The sequence below is a fragment of the Empidonax traillii genome, unplaced genomic scaffold (genome assembly GCF_003031625.1).
Source record: "Empidonax traillii isolate 1590-97213 ecotype Southwest subspecies unplaced genomic scaffold, ASM303162v1 scaffold1310:size247655, whole genome shotgun sequence".
NCBI classification, from domain to species: domain Eukaryota; kingdom Metazoa; phylum Chordata; class Aves; order Passeriformes; family Tyrannidae; genus Empidonax; species Empidonax traillii.
In genome coordinates this window covers 10,248-30,880 of record NW_020956503.1, presented here as the reverse complement: position 1 = coordinate 30,880, position 20,633 = coordinate 10,248, and the positions used below count along the sequence as shown (strand labels likewise).

The 20,633-nt window shown below is 38.6% G+C and overlaps 2 protein-coding genes across 3 annotated transcripts; one reads left to right on the top strand and one right to left on the bottom strand.

Moving 5' to 3' along the window:
* Nucleotides 1-3,050: 3,050 nt before the first annotated feature.
* On the top strand, nt 3,051-20,577 carry TRAPPC3L (trafficking protein particle complex 3 like). 2 transcript variants are annotated; one of them, XM_027906521.1, is made up of 5 exons: nt 3,051-3,266; nt 4,922-5,019; nt 7,548-7,647; nt 19,203-19,388; nt 20,440-20,577. In XM_027906521.1, exons 1-5 carry the CDS (start codon nt 3,225-3,227, stop codon nt 20,557-20,559), a joined length of 546 nt encoding a protein of 181 aa, XP_027762322.1. In that variant the 5' UTR covers nt 3,051-3,224; the 3' UTR covers nt 20,560-20,577. The 2 variants fall into 2 exon arrangements, with proteins under 2 accessions (XP_027762322.1, XP_027762323.1); XM_027906522.1 differs by having other exon boundaries at nt 3,206-3,266; nt 4,927-5,019.
* On the bottom strand, nt 12,254-18,565 carry CALHM5 (calcium homeostasis modulator family member 5). The gene is made up of 2 exons (XM_027906520.1): nt 17,924-18,565; nt 12,254-14,942 (listed from the first exon to the last, which is right to left on the bottom strand). The coding sequence occupies exons 1-2, from the start codon at nt 18,461-18,463 to the stop codon at nt 14,553-14,555; spliced, it is 930 nt and encodes a 309-aa protein (XP_027762321.1). The 5' UTR covers nt 18,464-18,565; the 3' UTR covers nt 12,254-14,552.
* Nucleotides 20,578-20,633: the final 56 nt, after the last annotated feature.

The following is a 20,633-nucleotide window of genomic DNA, read 5'->3' as shown; positions in this document are numbered from 1 at the left end:
CATTTTCACTTCTTTGGCATTTGCTTTCATGCTCTGCTGTAAGTGATCCTGCTGGGTCATCCTATTATGGAAGAAATTATAGGGTTGCATCCAATTAAAAGCTTAGGCGGCACATCAAACTTTTAAGTACTCGCCTTTGCAGAGGAACCCAGAGTCCTGGGGTAGACATTTAGGCTTTATTTGATTCCCAGGAAGTGTTAGGACTGAATGCAATCCAAAACACCATTGCCTGAGGGGATAGCCAGCTGGCCTCTGAGGCAAAGAAATGCTTATATCTGACATCTGAGGCAAATAGGATACATGAGTAAACCTTAGCCATGGTTTTGCTTGTCATGTTGCAGGGCTCTGTCAGCTTGAACTCACTGCCAGTAACCTCACTTATGGGAAAAATTGGTTTTTTCTTAAGAATTGAGAATGATTTGTGTTTTTTTTTTTTAAACATGGTTATTGGAAGACATATTACACCTTCCTATCCATACACAGCAAACAGTTTTTATTCTCTTGTTTGTCTTCTATTGAAATGAAGCAACCATGGCAGAAGGTAGAGATTGGTTTCAGGCCCCTTCTCTACCTCATCTACTAAAAACTCACTCATCTCTTTCTTCCAAAATCTCAGTATTATTAGTTATGTGATGTGACTGTGGTTCCAGCTTTCATGTTATACCAGTTGCGCTTAGTTTCCCCAAAGAGAGGATTTTGATACTTATTGGATCAAAAATAGATTAGGATTTTGTTATCTACTGGTCAGGAAAACGTAGGGAGAAAAAGCGTTCTTCTATTTTCCGTCTGAAGGTTGCTTCCTGTGAAGTTTGGAGGAGAAGGAGACTGAACCCTGGTCTCTCTGGTCCTGTGCATGTGTTTTCATCACTAAATTAGCAGCTAAAAGGCTGATGTTCTTTGGCCTCTCCAGAAGCGTTTTGAGTTCTCTTTAGCATTGGATGTCAAGCCTGCCTGTGCATGTTAGAAAGTATGCTATGAAGGTGCCTGCCTGACAGATTTCCTGTGGGAGGTGAGGGGAGCGCTGCCCATGTCCTCTGCTCTGCCAAGGTGGGATTCAGGCTGCCAAGTCATTTTCATGGTCTCTTTCGCTTGCTTAAGGGAGAAGGTCCCCTCCCTTTAATTAGGACAAGCATTGATGAGAAAAATAATGAGCTTTAAGTTAAGGGAAGAATAGAAACCAGTTAATGATTCTTTTGTTTAGCTTACATATTTTGCTTCAGAATTTACCTGTGCTTTATAGGCAAATTTATATGAGATTTCAGGTGTCTGCAGAGAGTTTCAGCAGAAAGTAGGCACTAAAATCCTGAAACACCCTCTTGAAAACAGTTCCTGAGAGGTGTAACCTAACCAAGGAAGTTTCAGCAGGTCACACTGAAAATTCTTCTGCAGGCAAGGAGGCAGCAACAGCATTGCTTTATTCAGAAACGTTGACAAAGCAGCAGCCAAACTGGGATTTGAGTATAAGAACTTGTGTGTGAACTTACATGTGCGTGTTTCCAAAGAATAATGACGTGTCCTTATGATACATTGCACCATCTGGTCCACAGTGTTCCTTCATTATTATAGTATTAATAATGCAGGCTGAAGTGATTCATCCACATATTCAGAACCATATAAATAAAAATGGTGGTCATTTATGGGTAGCCTTAAGTGCTTTTCAATGGGTTCACTGAAGTTAAATTATGGCAATGATAATCTTTTGCAGTTGTTTTTTTTAAAATGCAGTGCAGTACACTTTGTTTTGGAATATGGGATGACTTGCAATGTGAGAAATATTTGATGCTTTTTGCCAGCTGGGGACAAGTAGAGAAACCAATCCATCTCAGACTCAATTTAGAAATGCAAGTAACTATCAAGATAATTGCAATGTTTGGCTTTTAAAATTTATTTAAATTTAGATCTAGGAAGTACCTACAGTAGTTTCACCTATAAAATGGAGTAGGATTTTACAGGGCCAGAAAAGCACCTAAAAAAAAAAAAGAAAAAGAAGAGGCTTATTATATTTTAAAGTTGTCAACACCACAATTTGTGTAAAATAAAAGATGTTTGGTTGACTAAGTTTTATGCAGAAAAAGTTGAAAATCCTTTTAGCTGTCCTATATTTTGTTGTTGAATTGTGTCATAACTTTAAACTACCATTTTTAAAGTAAACCAATCTTTCTTATCCCAAATGAATCACATCTGAATGCTTTCTGTGTATCTGGACTAGTAAATATCTGTATTTTTACTCTAACACTGAATCTATTAATTAATAGAAATTTAAGAACAGCATGACATTCTGAGGCTATATATTATTCCTTCCTTTCCTGAGAGGGCTCAGTGGAACTAGATGAGCAAGTCAGTCCTATAAGGAATGACAGCTATCTAATTTTTAAATTCATCTGTGACAATAGTTGAAATTTATTGCAAATCTAAGCTAACCATATAGACCAAATTTACTACAGGGGAAACAGGCAAAATAAGCCTGGATGTTCATAGCAAGGATATTTGCAAATAGAGGCTATAACTGGCTAAGAATGATAGAACACCACCAAGGAACGTTGTTAATGAAAGTACCATTTGCACAAGCTGGTAGCTGTAGCAGGTACACAGTTTACTCCTTTGGGAAGCTGGAAGTTCTCTGGATCTGTCCTGCCAGCTTTGCAGAATCATGGTGGTAGCAGTGCCTTATAACCCACACTGCCCCTGCTTAGGCAGATACCTACTCACTAGACTACAGCAGTTAGAGTGACATGAGACTATAGCTCCTTTCAGTTGAAAATGATCAATTTTTAATTACCATCTGCAGCAATATCCTGTGTTTTTTTTCTTCAGAGAGGAAGCTTTGGTTAGCTCTCCGAACTCCAAAGTCTGACAGAAACAACAAAGTTAATTTGATGTCTTCAAAAACCTGTAAGTGTCTTGGGGCTGTCTGATTTGACTTCCCATGGATTTTTGCTGTGTACCATTCTCATGGATGAAGTCATTATTTATGCTGTGGACAGGGGCAGATCTGTTGCCAGTCAAATTCCTCCCAAAGGGCTCAGTACACATAGAGGATAGGAGGAGCATCAACAGCATTACAGACTGCAGCAAACACATCTCAAGCAAAAGGCAGAAGAGCAGAGAGGAGAACACTCTAGAGAAGAGAAAGAGGAAATACAGTGATTGAGAGAAAACTATGCTGCTTGAGGAAGAACAGACATAAACTGACAACTGAGTACATCAGGGATTACATAAGCAACATGTCTCAGTCACCGGGAAGAAAGCAGGAGAACCACAAAATAGTAAGACATTTTTGTAATGTGTAATTAAAATTGTGCGTGGAATAATAATAAGGTATTACTGTATTGATGTATATTATGCAGTCGTATTTCTGAACACTCTGGAAGTACTGAAAGGATGGGGATGAGTCTGCCAGTACAAGAGCAGAGGTGCTGGCAGTATTCTTGGCTACTATCCCTACTGCTGAGATTCTGAACAGGCTTAGAAGAAGGGCAGGCACAAACTTTCTGAGATTGCGATGTGCTCAGAAACAGAGGTTTAAGTGCTTTGGACAATTTATGGTCAAAGACAGGAATACCAGGTAAGCTTATTTGCCTCCTTGGTTAGATAGTTCTTAAATGAAACACAGAGAGAAGGAGATCTCTGTTAGTGCTTGAATGGTTCAATTCCATGCACATCTTTCTTCAGGAACTTGGAGCCTTAAGGCTCTCTGTATGGTGAATGGCAATTTCTGACAGGAGTTCAGGCAGTGGAGAAGGTCCAGAAGGCTTTACAGCAATGTTGTGGTAATTTCTGAACAGGGGACAGAGGTCTCCACTGAAAAACAAACAGAAGAATATAAGATAATTTAAGTTCATGTACATAAATTTATGAGTAAAAAATATTCCAATGGATGGCAAGAGTGGTTGATATTATGTTGATATAATATGCTTGGGTTTCTCTAAGGTGTTGTTCTTACTACAACATAGACTTTTTGCTGAGCAATAATAATACAATACAGAACTTGTATGACATCCATTTCCTTCATTAAAAAGTCATTAATGAGAATTTGGCCAAGTGTGCAATATTACTGTAAACAGAAGTTATCACCAAGGTGAATTTAGGAAATGGTTCCATATTAAACTCCAAGCTCTTGATGCAAGGAGAGCAGGAATAGGTGTTCCCACCAAGCTGCTCTTCCTTTCCTCATGTGATTTGTTCTATTGTTTTCATTGTTATTCATTTTCATTGTTATTTTTTCCACAGGCTATAAACAAAAAGCACCTCTAGTCTAATCACATGCCACAGAACTAAAGTCCTTCCTTTAAGTAATTCCTCCAAGCTGAAGATCCCAGACTAGCATTACTGACATAATCTCTGCCTTTGACATATTCAGTTGCTCTCCATGCTCCTTGGGCAAGCAACTACAATCCTCACCTGTCCCCTTCATCTTGTTGTTATTCTTTACACTTGTGTTGAATTGTTGTATTTTTCCATTATTCTGAGTTAAACTTTTTATCTGCTTTTTAGTTTTTTTTGGAGAAATCAGCTGATCAATCCTACCTTTGTAAACTGTTGCAAAAGAATTAATAGCTCATTGCCTCTATTATTCTTCCTGCAACTAAATGTTTGTCATTATTCTTTGATGGCATTTGACAGCATTTATCAATCCAGCATACATACATGAAGTTATAGGATGCAAGAATGCATCTAATAAAAGTAACTACAAGTATCCCAAGAAATGGTATTTCTGACAAGCAAAATCCTTGTACAGACTCAAGTGACAATCAATTCAGGTTCTGTCAGACTTGAATTGTGGATTTCAGGGATTATGCATCCATAGACAAAAGTTTCTTTATTAATGCAAATGTTATTCTTGCTTGCTGTTAATACAGTAACAGTTAAAAAACTTGGAAAAGTTTAATTCTAGTTTGCTTCATTTTTTATTTCCTGGCAGAGCAGAGAACTTTTTGTACTCACCTATGGGGCTTTGGTAGCCCAGTTGTGCAAGGAGTATGAAAAGGATGAAGATGTCAACACCTGTTTAGACAGAATGTAAGTACTGCTTGAAATGTTCAACTTTATCCATAATGCTGTTTGTCCAGCTGTATGTTACCTCTCAGCTTTTTATTTGTTTCTTATGAGTTCCAGCATTCTGTCTAGAATTACAGAGACGACAGGGATGCAGTCTGATATTCTGTCAACAGAAATAATGGTAATTTGTGAATTAAGACCAGCAATTAGCTTTTGAATTCTCAGAAGAATGGTGTCAGGATCGTTTTCGTATCTTGCACTCATTCCTTGTTGATCCTTTTGTTATGCTAATTAATAATATAAACGTCTAAATTTCATCTCCTATATCTATGTATTTAATTTCAACTTCCCCGTTATTGGGTTAGGGGTGGATAGGCCTCTCGCCTTTAAAAGACCATACAGCAATGAGTGAGATAGCACAAAAAGTCAACGAGAATGTATTTTTATGTGGATAATCTCTTTGGAAAATAAAGACCCTATGATTACAAGATCCTGTCATCCTGACTGAGATTCCTAGGCATTACTGCCATAAAAATAATGATATAATGGAAAATCAGTAAGAAACAATTTCTGAGCTAGTTAAAAAGATATACTAAGGTCTTTGGCAGAACAGTAAGGCTTATGTTTTCGGACAAAGTGGACATGCAAAATGAATTTACAGCAATCACAGTGGACAGAATACCTGACCACTTTACTATTAACCTGCAAGTTTGCAAATGAGCTACCGTCCAATAGCTATCCACAAGAGTGAGTTAAAAAGATCACTGTTTGGAAAAAAGAAAAGAAGGGACAACATCCCTCAGATATTTATTTTATAGTCATCTCTCATTCAGCTCTGATGAAAATCATACATTTAAAGAATGTACAGACTTCTGGAAGAATCTGGGGAGACGGATTTTGCTGCCTATGTTTTCATTATTATAGCGGTATCCATAAAATCTTTTTGTTCTAAGGAGGACTTGATAATATCATTACAGGTTTCATTAAAACAATATGTCTGTTCTTTACAACTGTGATTACGAAAACAGCCCAGTTTCAGGAAGAAACCTTGTAGATTAGCAGACCTGTGACAGGCGGGGATAGTATTCTTATCTCTCTCTCTCTCTGTGCATATATAGTCCATAGTGAGAAGAGTGTTTTCCACTGTTCAGTTGCCAAACAGCTGCTTGTCAATTCATTATCAATTTGACTTTGCAAATCCGAGGCATAAAAGTTGAAAAGTATCTAAGTAGTCTTGTACATCACCAATGCATCCCTTGCTAAATGCTGATGACATATTTGCCAATGTTACTGGTACTTAGGCAATAGATAAATATTTCATTGTTTCTAGATGCATGACCTACTGCAATCTTAATCTTCACGCTGCCAAAACCACTTTGTGGTCATCACATTAGACATCAGATCATTTTTTGGTTTCCTGACAAAGATGTGGTACAGAAACTGGTAAGAGACTGCTTCACTGAGGATGTAGGGCCTCTGACAAACAGGCAGAGACTGCCAACATCCACAAAAAATGGAAATGAAAAATTCCATAAAAACAATTCTGAGTTGAGTGTGCATTCTTTCATAACATTTATGTCTATCTCTTTCCTTTTATTGGAAGTGCTTGGGAGCACAGCTATTTTGAACATTATGAAGTTACTGACCTTTGTGAGAGCTATGAATGAGTATTTTTATTAAAAAATCCATTATCTTCCTTTTTGTTTGTTTGGTTTGGTTTTTTTGGTGTTTTGTTTTGTTTTGTTTTTTAAATTTCAGTATTTTAAATACAAAATTAAGTTGGTGGTGTACTGAAACTGCATTAATTAGCACCTTTGGGATTTTTTTTTTGATTTTTTCCTAGTTAGATGAAGGGAGAGAACATGTTAGAAAAACAGATGAAGAGGGAATTGTGGAGGAAGAGAGAAAAATGAGGTGAAGAGATAAGAGGAGAAAGTGAAAGAGATCAGGTGTGAGTCCATTCCCTATGGGTTTTCCCAGCACCTGAATCTCCAATGAGTGTGCCCAAGATTTGCTGAACTCCATGCTAGCTGGGAGGTGAAGGCTGTGACCCAAAGGGACAGTTGCTTTGTTCTCCTTACGGAGACAGTGTAAGAAGAACCCTGGGGATCCCAGAAGAATAATGGAAACTCTGTGCTATGTTATCCTATCCTATTTTTAGTGACAAAGCAGCATTAATCAGGTGTATTGTGGATGTTAGTTATGTATTAAACTTGTATATCTAATATCCAGTATTTATTCATACATGTAAATGTAAGTATACATATATATAGACAATGCATAGACAAATTGTATAAACAATTCATATCATCCTTGCCAGGAGTATCATTCTTAAAGAGGTATGATTCCTTAAATGACTACATGAACAGCAGTTCCACTGTGTTGCAAAATGTGGTAGAAAACAGAATGTAGACCAGCAAAATCTGTTGTCATCAAAGCCACCCAATAAGGACCATGCATCTGTTTTTCTGAGAAAGCACAAAGACACATTAGGGAGATGGTAAGAAACTCCCCATTTTGAATGTTAACTTTCTTTGTTTCCTCCCTAGGGGTTACAGCATTGGTGTAAGGCTGATTGATGACTTTTTAGCCCATTCTGCTGTTAAAAAATGCCGCAGTTATTCTGAAACTGCAGACATGATTGCACAGGTAAATAAGATTTACATTTTCTAGAGCTTCATTGGATTCAGTGGTCTTAGTTTTTCCCTCTTCTTTCAATTTACTCCAGAACAGTTACCTACATTTTCTGCTCTATCATGATTCTCATATCAAAAAACACTCCACAATCACATCTATGCTTCCACTGGATGAAATACAGCCTTTTCCTTATCTACAACTCCATAACACCTAACACAAAATGGGATGCCAGCTATAAGAGGCTGCCAGCCCCTGACTTAAACTGACTTTAAAGTCAGTTACTAAGCTGAAATTAAAATTCTTCTATTTCTAGCAGCTAATAAGGCATTTTGCAATTAGAATAAATAAAGAGGTGGGGGTTTGTTTTGTTTGTCGCAGCTTAAACTGATTTCTTCTAGTCTTGCTAGACAGTGCAACAAACAACAAAAAATGATCCTGTTTTAACAAACTTCCAATCATATATTCCCTGTTTTCTCTTCCTAGGAGCATCAGCCTTAAGCATCTCATACAGATCTTAAACTTCAATATTCCTAGTTCTCCATTTGATTCTCCTCCATAATTATCTTAGACGTTTTTAAACTTTAAAATGGTAATTAGTATTATGCATAAGCTGCAGGCTTTTGTGCAAAAAGAAAATATCAATGGTAGGAAAGAAAAACTGTAAGAAAGGAAAATGAGAGGAACATTTTCCTGACTATCCACAAATTAATAATAAAATCAAAACCATAAAATCAGTGTGTACTTTCACCTTCTTTAATGGAAATTTCCTTTTTATTGAGTAGTTGTTCACACTTCTGTCAGAAAAGAAAGAGGAAATGTAGTGGCAATACATGGGTTTCTAAAGATGTACTTTTATCCCAAGGGCAATTCAGAATTCCTGAGGAAGCTCAAAGAGAAATTCATAAGACATCCAGCCCCGTTAGACTGCTGAGTCACTGCAAAGAAGGTAGTAGTTCACAGAGACTGAGTTAGCTCGGACTAACACCTGCCCAGGTCATGATGAATGATCCCTTGTATCCTCTATGATTTCCACCTATGAAGTGAAGCCAGTGAAGATATGCCTGGCCTTTCCCAAAGGCAAAAATGAACCACACTTTATAACAAAGAAGTTCACAACGTGGTCATTTATTCTAAGAGGAGAGATAAGGGCATCACTTCATTGAACAGAGATTTATTTCTGTTGGCTCATTTTAGGAGACAGAAGTATACCTGACATATTTTTTGATTGCTTGAGAATTACCAGCAGCGTGTGGTTATTCTCATTATGTGATCGCTATGTTCAACTCACTAGGTTAAGGAACTAGGAAGCAGCAGGCTGTATAGTGAACTAAGGCACCAATATGTGCTAGTTATACAGGAGCATCTTAGTTCAAAATGTATGTGGATATTACCAGATGGTGTGTGATCCTGCTCACATTAACTGTGTTAGAAATATCTACGTTGCATTAGAATCAAATGGAGGGACAGAAGTTACATTATTATTCCAAAACCCTTATCATAGAGAAGCTGATGGCTGTCACAAAAATGGAGAAAGAGACTCCTTTTCCTGTTGCTGGCACGGCTCTAAGGTGCACATGTGCAAAACATACATGTACACCACGATCTGCCAAAGTTTAAAGGAGAAGCAGGTGACAGTACTAAAAGCCAGCCAGAGCCCAATAGCTCATAAAAGAGTGGAAACTGAATTTCTTACTTTAGTAAAGTCTATTTTGGAGTCTCAAATCAGGATGATATATGACAACGCTCCTCCTGTGGATCAGCCGAGCTGGGGTAGAGGATCCATTGGAGGGCTGCTGAATGAAACCCATGAGACAAGCAGCATTTCAATTACTGTTTAAAAATACACTGTCTCGTTAAAAGAATGATACCAGGCTGCAAAATCACATTTTTGTTCACTTTTGGTTTACATTCTACTTTAGATGATATTGGTACTTTATTTTCATGCATATGTCTGATATCTGGTTTTCTAGGTCTTATTCTTTATGTTTCCCTTGTTTACAAATGCCTTGTTACAGTTGAACCACCATTCTCAAGTACAGGGGATTCAACAGCACAAAACAGTGCAGAATTAATGATCGAAGTAAGGAAAAAGACACTATTTCTCTGCAGGATGTACTTCAAAAGACACTAAGAGAAGTAAAAGATTACTTGGAATGACTGGAATTTTACTTTAAAGCACACACAGTCTCTTGAAAAGACTATTTTTAGCAAACTAGAAGAGGAGTTTTGTAGTAGGAGTATAGCATTTCTGAGGCAAAATGTGATATGGAAAGCATTTCCACATTTCTTAGGCAAAACATTTTTAAATACTCTTCAAGCACATTTGTCTGAGGCACATACCAACAAAACATATGTAAAGTCACCCAGCAAGTAACTGCAAATACAGTGTTTAATTTTTGTGTTCAGAATCACACAGCTGTTTACCTAATGTTTTTAATTCCTCAGCAGTAGCGTTCTGAGCCAGGAGAAAGTGCATAAATACTCAGCTGTACTAAGTCTTCTGAGGTATAAATCTGTTTGAGGATGAGTAGAACCAGTTCAAAGTTAGAGTAATAAAGACAGTTAAGCACTTCAAGTACTTAGAGCCAAACGTCCTGTAAACATAGTTGTTATCCAGCAGTCTTTTGGAAAACACAGGAAAAGTCTGTAAGGTCAGGCTGTGGATGTTCCCTGAGGAAATGGAAAGAGATGAAGCAAACAAAAAAACCCATAAAATGAGGACTACAAAGCCACCTTCCCACACAAAGAAATAAAGGTGGAGGAAAGGTGCACCCAAGGCAATGACTGAGGGCTTAAAACTTCAACCACTGGTTCAGACTGCAAAGCCTGCGATTTACTGCGGCCTTATACTGGACTGGAGAAGGGCCAACAAGCTTTGATGATGAACCAAAATGAGCCCTTCTACGCTGAGTTCTCATGGTGCCAGCTGACTTCTCATGTTGGTCCTGTGACCTGGCATGGTTATAGTTGGGGATTGGATAAAGAAAAGGTAAAACAGGCCATGTAAAGTAGGCTCTCACTGACAAACTGGGATGAGAAAATGGAAACCAACTGAGGAATGGTATTAAGAACAAAGCTCAGCTGAAGAAGTAATGTCCAAGACTGGATTCAGAATTTGAATCTGAGTTTAACTGAGTATATACTTTTGGAATAAGGGTGATAATTTTGCTCTATAATCCTACAAAGTAAAATTTTTACTTCAATTCCTCTTCAGAGAACCTTGACATCAAAGTTGGTAAATGTTGTTTTTCAGACCTCAGCGGTAAGAGACAAATGCATACAGCAGGTTGCTGTGCTAAGTGGTAGACAGTGAACTGAAAAATGAAGTGCTGCACTGTAAAGAGTAAAGAAAAGTTTATGAAAAAGGTTGGAATCAGCTGCTGTAAAGCAACTTGCCATACCAAATACTGACTGGAAAAATACTAAGAATGAAAAGTATGCTAGCAAAAATATTATTTTGGCTGCTTTTCCCTTCTAAGCAGATTAATTCTGGTCCTTCATTAATCTTGTTATGAAGCCAGCTGAAATTATGGTTTTCACTTGTTTAACAGTGTGTACTTACTTACTTTCTGTCATTACTTATGCATACAAGGTTTTGTAGTGAAAAGTCCTCAGTAGTATGTAAAGGGACTGATAAGTTAGTGGCTTCCTAAATATTTCAGTAATTCTAGACTGTGTTTGAGCATCATCAAAATGTTAATGAATTTTATTCTTGCTGCTTCAGAGAGAGGGAATGCTGGTTGAGACTTTGGAAAAGGTCAGTGGTACATTTTTAATTCTGACTGCACAGATTTCTTGTTTGACATTAAACAATATATAATTTCATAGAGCTGCAAGTAACATTTTCAAAAGAGATTTTTCTTTATACAGGCATAATTTTGATGGCAAGACTATGTATATGTCTAAAAAATATTCTTTCTTCTTCCGTTTCATAGATATAAATGAGACAACTTTTAAAACAGGTCATTCATTTTACTTTCCAGTCTTTTGGAGTCACAAAGACTGAAAAGACCTTTGTTTTACTCTCTGAGAAGCTGTAAATGGTAGTTTTAAAGAAATTAATGTCCAGTCATAGCCCGTGGGTTTTTTTTAAATATTCATATCTGTTCATTGAATTACTTATCTAAGTACTTCAATTATTTTTCCTGACAAGACGTTTTCACAATTTTCAGCGTTCAATTTTATAGCTTTGTTATTTTGCCCTAATTTGTTGCTCCATTGCAAACCAGCTACTTCTTTTGCATGTGCAAGTTCTCATTTACACAGGAAGTTTTAAACCACAGAATTTGGACAGATACATCATACCGTAATGCCAAGTACGGCTGAAACTAAATTGAAAGCGTATGAGAGCTTAGCACAGTTAAAAAGTCTTTACTTTTATAGCAAAGGCTTTAGTTTGATGGAGCAGCAGATGTGTAGTGGAAGAAGAGTTAAGAGAATTTAAATAAGTAAACTGAGGGACAGAGCACAGAGAACTGGGCAGAAGGTTCCTGTGTACTCATATTTTGATGGACATAAGAGTTAATGAAAAATCTAAGTTTTCCAGCAGAAAATGTTGATTCCACTGTTTGGTTTTGTTTGTTGGTTTTTTTTCTCTCTCTTCAGTTTGTTTTGGAGAGTGCTAATGATAGTCTTTGTCTCATCCTGGGCTACCATGGTAGCTGCTGAATTTAGGGACAGTGTTGATAGAAAACAGCTTTTGTGATAGCAGCTTGAAGGACACAGTTAAATTTGCCAAAGCCAGATTCCAGTTGAAAACATAGGGTCAGACTGGCTTTTATTTTTGTCTGGTTATATGGAAGTATTCCAGCATCCACATGGAAATTGCATTAGGTCACAGGCATTTTTGTAAGATAAAACGGTCACACAGCCCTAGGAATGAGGAACAGTGAGAGATGCGCTTCTATCAGGCACGCATTGCAGCACAAATCCATGAATCCAACAGCTCTCTTGGATGTGGAGACACTCTCAACAGGAGTTACCTGCAAACATGAAGCAGGGTAAGGATGAGGAAGGGAGAATGCACCTTGGTTTTTTCCCTCCATAATGGAAGATTGGGCTGGGAAGTGCTGCTGTTTCATGTGGCCCTGACTACTCAAGTGCAGAGCTTTGAGCTTTGAGCTTTCATCCAAAGGAAAAGAGGATGCCAAAGGCCTTAAGCGGGATCATTCTGTCCTTCCACCCTTCCCTCTACCAGCTATGCTTTTGGCTCTGTGTCCCAGATATATCACACTGGAGGCCTTATCTGTACATCAATCCACACATTTCCCATAGTCCTTGATCAACTTATTAACCTACGTAGTGTCTTCCCCTTTGCATCCCCACTTTCTTTGGTCTTCTGTGGTACCACCAAGGAAGGAGGTGGAAAGACAGTTTTGGGAAAGACAGGTTGGCCCAGACAGCAGGATCTGTTTCCTCTCCTCTTGCATGTAGGGACAAGGTGAAATGGGACTGAACAGAAGATGCTGGGGCAGCTCTCATACAGAAAGATAAAACCAGAAAAATGGTAAGGGTCATATACCCTGGAAGTAGGTGGATGCTATACCAGGAGAGGAACCCATTGTATATATGTCAGGCACAGTGTCAGACACATCTGCTGTTGTTTCATTTTGGCAGTGTTGCATCTGTGCTTTCAGCTCCAGCGTTAAACGTATTACATGTTCTAAGTCTGTTGACAAGTGGATCACCTGGGATAAAAGAAGTTTAAACATTGTCTGAAAGGTCACAAAACAGACAGAAAACATTTATTCAAAACGGACAGAAAAAAATCTAAGCAGACAATGGAATTAGCTCTTGGATTTTATTTCAGAAAGAGTAATCGTCTGTATATGGCTATAGATACTTTTACCTGCTGAAAGAAGCACAGTGAGTACGAGAAGAGCTGGGCAGAGTACCCTGGTTTGTTGATAAGAGCCTGACTCAATCACAGCAAAAATTGGTGCTTTGCAGACTCGGAGAGACTGGCAGTAAAATGCTGTGTTAAAGCCTGCCCAGACACCCCAGGGAAAGTAACCTTGTTGTCCTTTTATATGGCATTTGAGAATACTCTGGATGGACACCCTGTGTGAGAGCCACGTGGTGAATTCCAAGTGGGTGAGGTAAAGCGTAGGGCTCTGGGATGAAACGCATTTGTCAGAGGCACCAATTATGCAGTTGCCTTACCTGCCAGTTCTTCTTGCTCCCACACTAAGTTTTCTAAGATAATGAGAAAAATAAAAATCAGTCTTCTGCAAAAATATTTTGTTGTCTTGAAAAGTGAAATCTCCTTCCAGGCCCTCTGTTGTACACTAACTGTAGGCCCAGTACAAACAGTATTGCATAGCACTACAGGCTGCACCCAATGCCTGAAGCCCACTCAAAACTAAAACTTGATACCCATACAAACAAATTCTCAGTTGGAGAAGATAATATGGAGAAGATGTTTGGCAAATTATCCAAAGAGAGAGGTCTTGAGGGATCATTGGGGCCTTAAAACAAGTCTGTACCTGCAATTGGCCTGGAAATTACTTGAAAGGAAAACCTTTACTTTCTGTGGGCTGTCAGAAAGCCACACACATCTTCAATTATCATATTCACAAAATTTAGATGATGTTACTTAATGGTAGTCTCTTGATTTACATAAAGAATACAACAGCACCTTTTACGTAGGATATTGTTAAAACCTCTCGTAGTCATTATTCATCTCTTTTTTGCTGTCAGTGCTTGATGTCAGCCAGTGACATTAGTGAAGAGTGAACCCTGGGTGACATGGAGGACGGCAGCCTTTTCACTCATGTGGGAAAATAATTTCATTCCATCCTTTTGGAGCAAGTGTGTAACTGGAAGGGAACATGACGAAGGAGACCATTGTGAAAAAAAAAATAGAGATGAAAGCAGCTATATTAGCAAGATATAAAAAAGCTGAAAACATATTCGATTTATGGTATTTCCCTTCTGTCCACAGAGTCCAGCATTGTCTCCCTTTCCTCACTGGTTCCTTTCTGGCCTTCTTCAACTAGCTCGTGAATTGTGCTATAATGCTGTTTGCTGCTGCTGAAAGAGTAAAGCTGGGAAGCATCTTCCCATGCCTGAAAAGCTGGCAGGGAAATTGGTTCTGGTTCCTTGTTTTCAAAAAAGCACTTGAGGTTTCGCTCACTCAGCTTGGTGGCATAAAGCTGGAAAATCTGCTCCAGTTGCTCCTTCTCCGTCCCCTCATACACTCTCCAGAACATCAGCTGGAGGTGGCTGACTTTTGACTGGCAGCTGGCACAGCAAGTGGTTACCAGGGAGAGCAGGGCTGCAGTAACTATCACACACCAGCCTAAAATCTGGGAAAGCAAAAGAAATGAGTTTCAGGTTAAAAAGACCCAAGTGAAAATGCTACTTAAATCACGAATGTCTGACTGAGTGACCAGACTTTGCAGGGAGCACCTGCTGCTCTTTTTAGAACCCTACTGGAGGCATCTCATTCCAGTTTCCATTTAGTGCTGGCATTAATGTTAATGGGGCATCCATATGGGGACTGAAGGGAAGGAGAAGTCCATCAGACTGAGACTTCTCGAAAGTGCTCATTTTGGGGTCTTTTTCTCAGGAAGACAAAAGCTAGTTGATTTTTACAGTGTAAGGTGAAACAGTCCTGATGAGCTGGCTCATACTAGGGTCTTGTTGCCTCCCCAGACCATATTATAACAAAAGGAACTTGGATAACAGTTCCCTGAAGAGACATGACCAATGCAATGGCAGTGGCAGGTTCAGAGACAGATGATTTCAAATCAGTCCTCAACTACAAGACTGTATATGAAGAAAAATCTATGAGAGGTCTAAATGATCAATCAAATAATGCTATGGCTGAATAGAGCTATACAGAAAAGAGAGCAGACGTGAGAGCAGGAGTAGTATCTGGGTAATTTAGAGAGGATATTTACGAGAGTTTACTGCAAAACCGTAACCATCTGCCATGTAGCGTGCTGGAATTGCTCTCTGTATTCTGTCACACAAAGGGAAAAGTGCATTTGGAGAAAAAAATATCAATCACTAGATGGTAAAAAGTTTTCTATCTCCTGAAAGTGTTAAATAAAATTACCCAACAAAAATTAGTATTGACACAATTTTAAATCATGATGAACTACAAAACCAAAAAGGGTGATCTTATGTCCCAGATCAGTCAGCCTTTTAAACTGTAAGCTCAGTTAGATGTGTTTTTTTTGGACTTCTTTTTAATTAAAAAAAACCTCAAACACAACAACTGCATTAACTAACAGGAATATAGAAGATGGCCTCAAATTTAAAGTGTTCCCCAATTTGAAGTGTTCCCCAATTCTTTTGGCAGAATATTCACTGGAATCTATGCTACTATTGTGAACCTTTCTTGACTTTGATGAATCAATCCTTTGCAGTGGAAAGTTATTTTTATGCTAAAACCAGTTTAAAAATTACCTTTTTGCCCAGTTCCATGAGAATACCAGGAGGGCATAACAAAGAAGAAATATTATGTGCATTGGTACATCTGTGTTAGCACTGGAATTGAACCCTATTCATCTACACACTGATTAGAAACAATTTCTGTATTTTCAGAGAACTTTATTTTTGCTGAAATATGCTTTTCCACCATCACTCAGCTTTTTTTTTCCTGTAGCAGCTTCAGAGTTTGGCAAAATTCTGTTAAGAACATTTTAAAAGAAAGAGCTACCCCAGCAAGGGATGAGGGTGGAAAAATATGCTTGAAATTGTTATTGTGGGATGTTCTCCGCTAAGGAGAGTAGACATGCAAACACTGGCATGTTCGATGCCTTGTACCACTGGCCTAGCCAATAGTTTTACTCATCTACTCCACTGCAATGTGTCACATTTGCAAAAAAATGTAATACTTGTCTGCAAACAGTGGAAAATATTCCAGTGTGGAAAAAATATTCTAGGTTTCAGAGGCGCATATGAACTGCAACTGATTTCCCATGCTCTACTGGTGATGAAATGGAGAGCTGCAACCCTCCTCATGTGACCTCTTGCACTGATTTTAAAAAAATAACCACCAGTAAAAATCTGTATTTAGCTGAGAGAATATATAAAGTCTCCTCAGGGAAGTCTGTGAAACAGAGAAGCTTGACAAACAACTATTGTTATGAACTTGTAGGGAAGAATAGTTTAGCTTTCTTTTATTTTTCCCAATCACTTTGTACTGACTGATGATTTCTATGGGTGTTTGAGAAATTGCTCTTTTGAGCAGATTTTCACTTACTTGCAGCTTGGAAAATTAAGTCATGTATTCTTACGCTATAAACCGAGTCATTGGTCTTTCATTATTTCCTATACTTACAACCTATATTCTTAAGCACTATTTATTATTTCGTTCTAAAGCTCTCAAATAAATTGCTTTGGCTGCAGTGCAGACTTTGTCTGCATTCCAGTCCTATTTGCCTGAGGACTTGAAAATAAAACTGGCTCTTGGGGAGGAAATTGTTCCAGATGGATACAATTGCCTGACAAACACTTCCTGGCTCCACAGTGTTTTTCCTTTTCTGGGTTTGTTTTTTTTTTTTTTTTTTTTTTTTTTTTTTTTTTTTTTTTTTTTTTTTTTTTTTTTTTTTTTTTTTTTTTTTTTTTTTTTTTTTTTTTTTTTTTCTCCAGTGTTTTGTATTTTTATCTCAGAATTTATTTGTGTTACAAAGCAATGAGCAGAACAGTATCACACAAATATTGTAAAATGTAATAAAATCTCAGCTTTGCAAGTTCTGCTTGCTTTATTCTAGTATTTCTTCCTTCCTTTAAATGTGTTCGCATCTGGCATCATGAATATGAGGAACAGAAACAGAAACACATTATGTAGGCAGTCACAAGTCTGTAAAAAATCTTATTTTCCAGTATCTTTCTGCTGTTAGTGACCTAAGATTACAATATGGTTATCACAATCTTCTACATTGTACAATGTACATTTATTACAATAGTTTAAAATAAGAGAGTATAGCATGAATTTTTTTATAAGGACAGACCTCTTTAATGAAATGACATCTGTTAATTCAGCCTTTTAAACAATTCAGCCGTTTTTATCTCTTTAGAGCTATCTCCATTAAGGAAGAAAGCTTAAAGTTTTCTGGTTTTATTGAGACTGCCATATGTGGGGCCCCTCAGGAAGCATGGAACAGCTCAAACTGAACTGAAAGATGGATTGTATTTTGCGAGGCTGCACTTTGCCAAAACACTGTTTACATAAAACCAATGGTTTTAACATAACATCTGGCATCAGGATCTTCCACAGATGAATCACAGCAGCAATACAATTTGCATAATGCTCTTTATTTATAATTTCTCTTACCTGGGATTGTGCTTGAAGTGTTCGTCTCAGTTCATCACTCTCTGAAAAGGGCATGGAGCTTTTGCCACAGGCTACCATGTGTAGCTCTCCAAAGCACTTGTCAGATTTTCTGTTGCAAACCGCATTTAAGTAGTCAGGATTGTCCAAACCACTCATGGCACATTCATAAAAGGTCCCGTTGAGCAAAGCCACAGAAAGCCACATCACTGGGGCAATCAGGGCATTTAAAGTGATTTGTCCAAAGACGTAAAAGAAACGGCAGACATTCCCTCTGGGGAATATTTTCCTGGGATTCACCCAGCAGCCTGTAAAGAGTTTCCAGGTCTTGCTGTTCAAGAAGTATCCAATAACTAGCAAAACAAGAGCTGGGGAGAAGAGAAATACCAAACCGTACCTGAGGTTTTCACTGCTGCATGGGCATCTGAAAGCAACAAGAGAAAACACGCGTTCACCTCCCATTGTCAGCAGTGCCATAAAACTGTAACCTATGGCGGTTTTCCGGTTGATGAAGAACTTTAGGATTGTTTGGAAAGCATCCATGTCTGATACTCACTAGGGAGGTAAGAACCGAGGCAGTTTATCTTCGCAGCGGTCTGCAGCAGGGGAGAGCCTCTCCCGAGGACGAGCAGCCCGCTGCCGGCCCGCCTGCCCACGCACCGCCGAGATAACGCCGTGATGTCACTGCCTGCAGAACGGACCCCGCCGCCAGCAGAGCAGATGTTGCACATTTACAGTAGCATTCGTCGGTAGTGGAAAGCAAGCAGGCAGTGCTCTAAGTAATCGAACAAGTTTGCGGTCTTGGCAGCCTGTGTTCCTGGTGGGTTGTTGTTATTTTTGTGACTGCAGATGGAGATCAGAGTGAAAAACACGCACCAGTTGCAGGAGATCTTGAGCTGTGATGGTAAAAGCTGCGGCAGTGTAGCGAAGGACCTAATACGAAGGCTAATGGTCCCAGGGGAGTATAACAAGACTGAAAGCAGACTAAAAGCAGACGAGTGATAATAGTAAAACCACTTTGTATGGGATTGTAAATGTAGGAACATCAAAGACAGGACAGAGAGCCTTCTGCTGTGTTTCCCTGGAGCATTGAATAAATCTGGTTTTGCATTACTGGCTCAAGCTGAATACAGAAAAGACAAATCCAGTTTGATTTCTAGCCTCTCTGGCCCTTCCCCCTATTTTCCTGGGGCAAAACTAGTCTGCAGGATGCTGCATTCTAAAGTTTCACCTCTGGTTTGTATACAGCAGATTCAAGCAGCAGAGTTTCATCCTTTTGCAGGTTGCTTTCAAGATGTACCTTGGTGTCACCCCTAGTGTAAGTTGCAGTAGTGCTGCAGGAAATGAATTCTCCTTAATCCTGGACAAAAACCCACTGGTGGATTTTGTGGAGGAGCTGCCAGCAGAACGAGCATCACTTTGCTACTGTAACCTCCTCTGTGGGGTGATTCGAGGTGCTTTGGAAATGGTAAGGAAGTACACATCTGTTTTCTGCATTCTTTGTTAATTTACAGAGGCAAGGAAAGCAAACCTACCTGCTCGGATAAATGAAAATACAGTATTGTTTAACATTTCAGATTAAATGTCTATATCTAAATAAAAGAGGGCCAAACAGATCCTGGATCCTGAGAAAGAGAAACACACCGACTGTCTCACCTCCACAGTGTCCCTGCCTGGCTCTTCAGTGACTGACTTGAGTGCAAAAGCCAGGTGGGATTGGGGAGCTGGCTAACACATAATATGGAGAGCCATGGGGGCATGCTGGATTCCTCCACTGCTCCTTGAGCCCATAGTGCTTTCCTCCACAGCTGTAGCCAGTAATACTGACCCCAGATTCAAATACACGCAGATAGATAATATTCTCAGTTTACTGCAGCACCTGCTGAAAGGGAGAACAAAATGTGGATAAATATAATGTTAAAATCAAAGCATGAGAAGTGTATCAAATGGCATTCCAGATTTTGTTCTTAAATTTAAGACTTTTACAAAATAATAAATAGAGGGCATAATTTGAAAGTTACTGAGTTGTAGACCTTCTGTGGTTTTTTCTGGGAGATTACTTTTGGTCTGCTTTATGTTTCTGCCAATAACTAATTTGGCATGTATTTTATATTTCAAGAGAAAATAAACCTGAGTAAGTATTATGTATGTACATCAGGCTCAGAGTTACAGTATCTGATAAAAGACTAATTAACAAAAGTATTATATCATAAATTTTAGTACGTGACCAGGAAATTCCATAATCACAAAATCATCAAGTATACAATTTAGGTTCTCAGAAGAAAGCAAAGCACTGGAATGAAGGGCAATATATTATACAAATCCCAGTGTATGTAAATTTCCTGTTTATTAACTGACTTGGGAAAGACATTTTAAAACAATCTAGAAATCTGTTTCTTTTGAAACCTGAGAAAGGGCGTCCTCTTGTGGTAAGAGAGAGAAAAAAAAGCGCTCTTATACTGGAGGAGGGTGGAAAACGGGATTTCTTTGCTTAACTGATCAGACTTGATTCTTTCTAGGTTCACCTATCAGCAGAAGTCACCTTCCTCCAGGACAGGCTGAAGGGTGATGCTGTGACAGAAATAGGAATTACATTTTTAAGGAAGCCTGAAGAAAGAAAGCACAAAAGGAATAAATGAAAGAAATACTGGGAGAAACCCTTGCTGAGGGATATTTTGTGCCTTTTGTTTCAGAAGAAGACATGCAGGGTAAA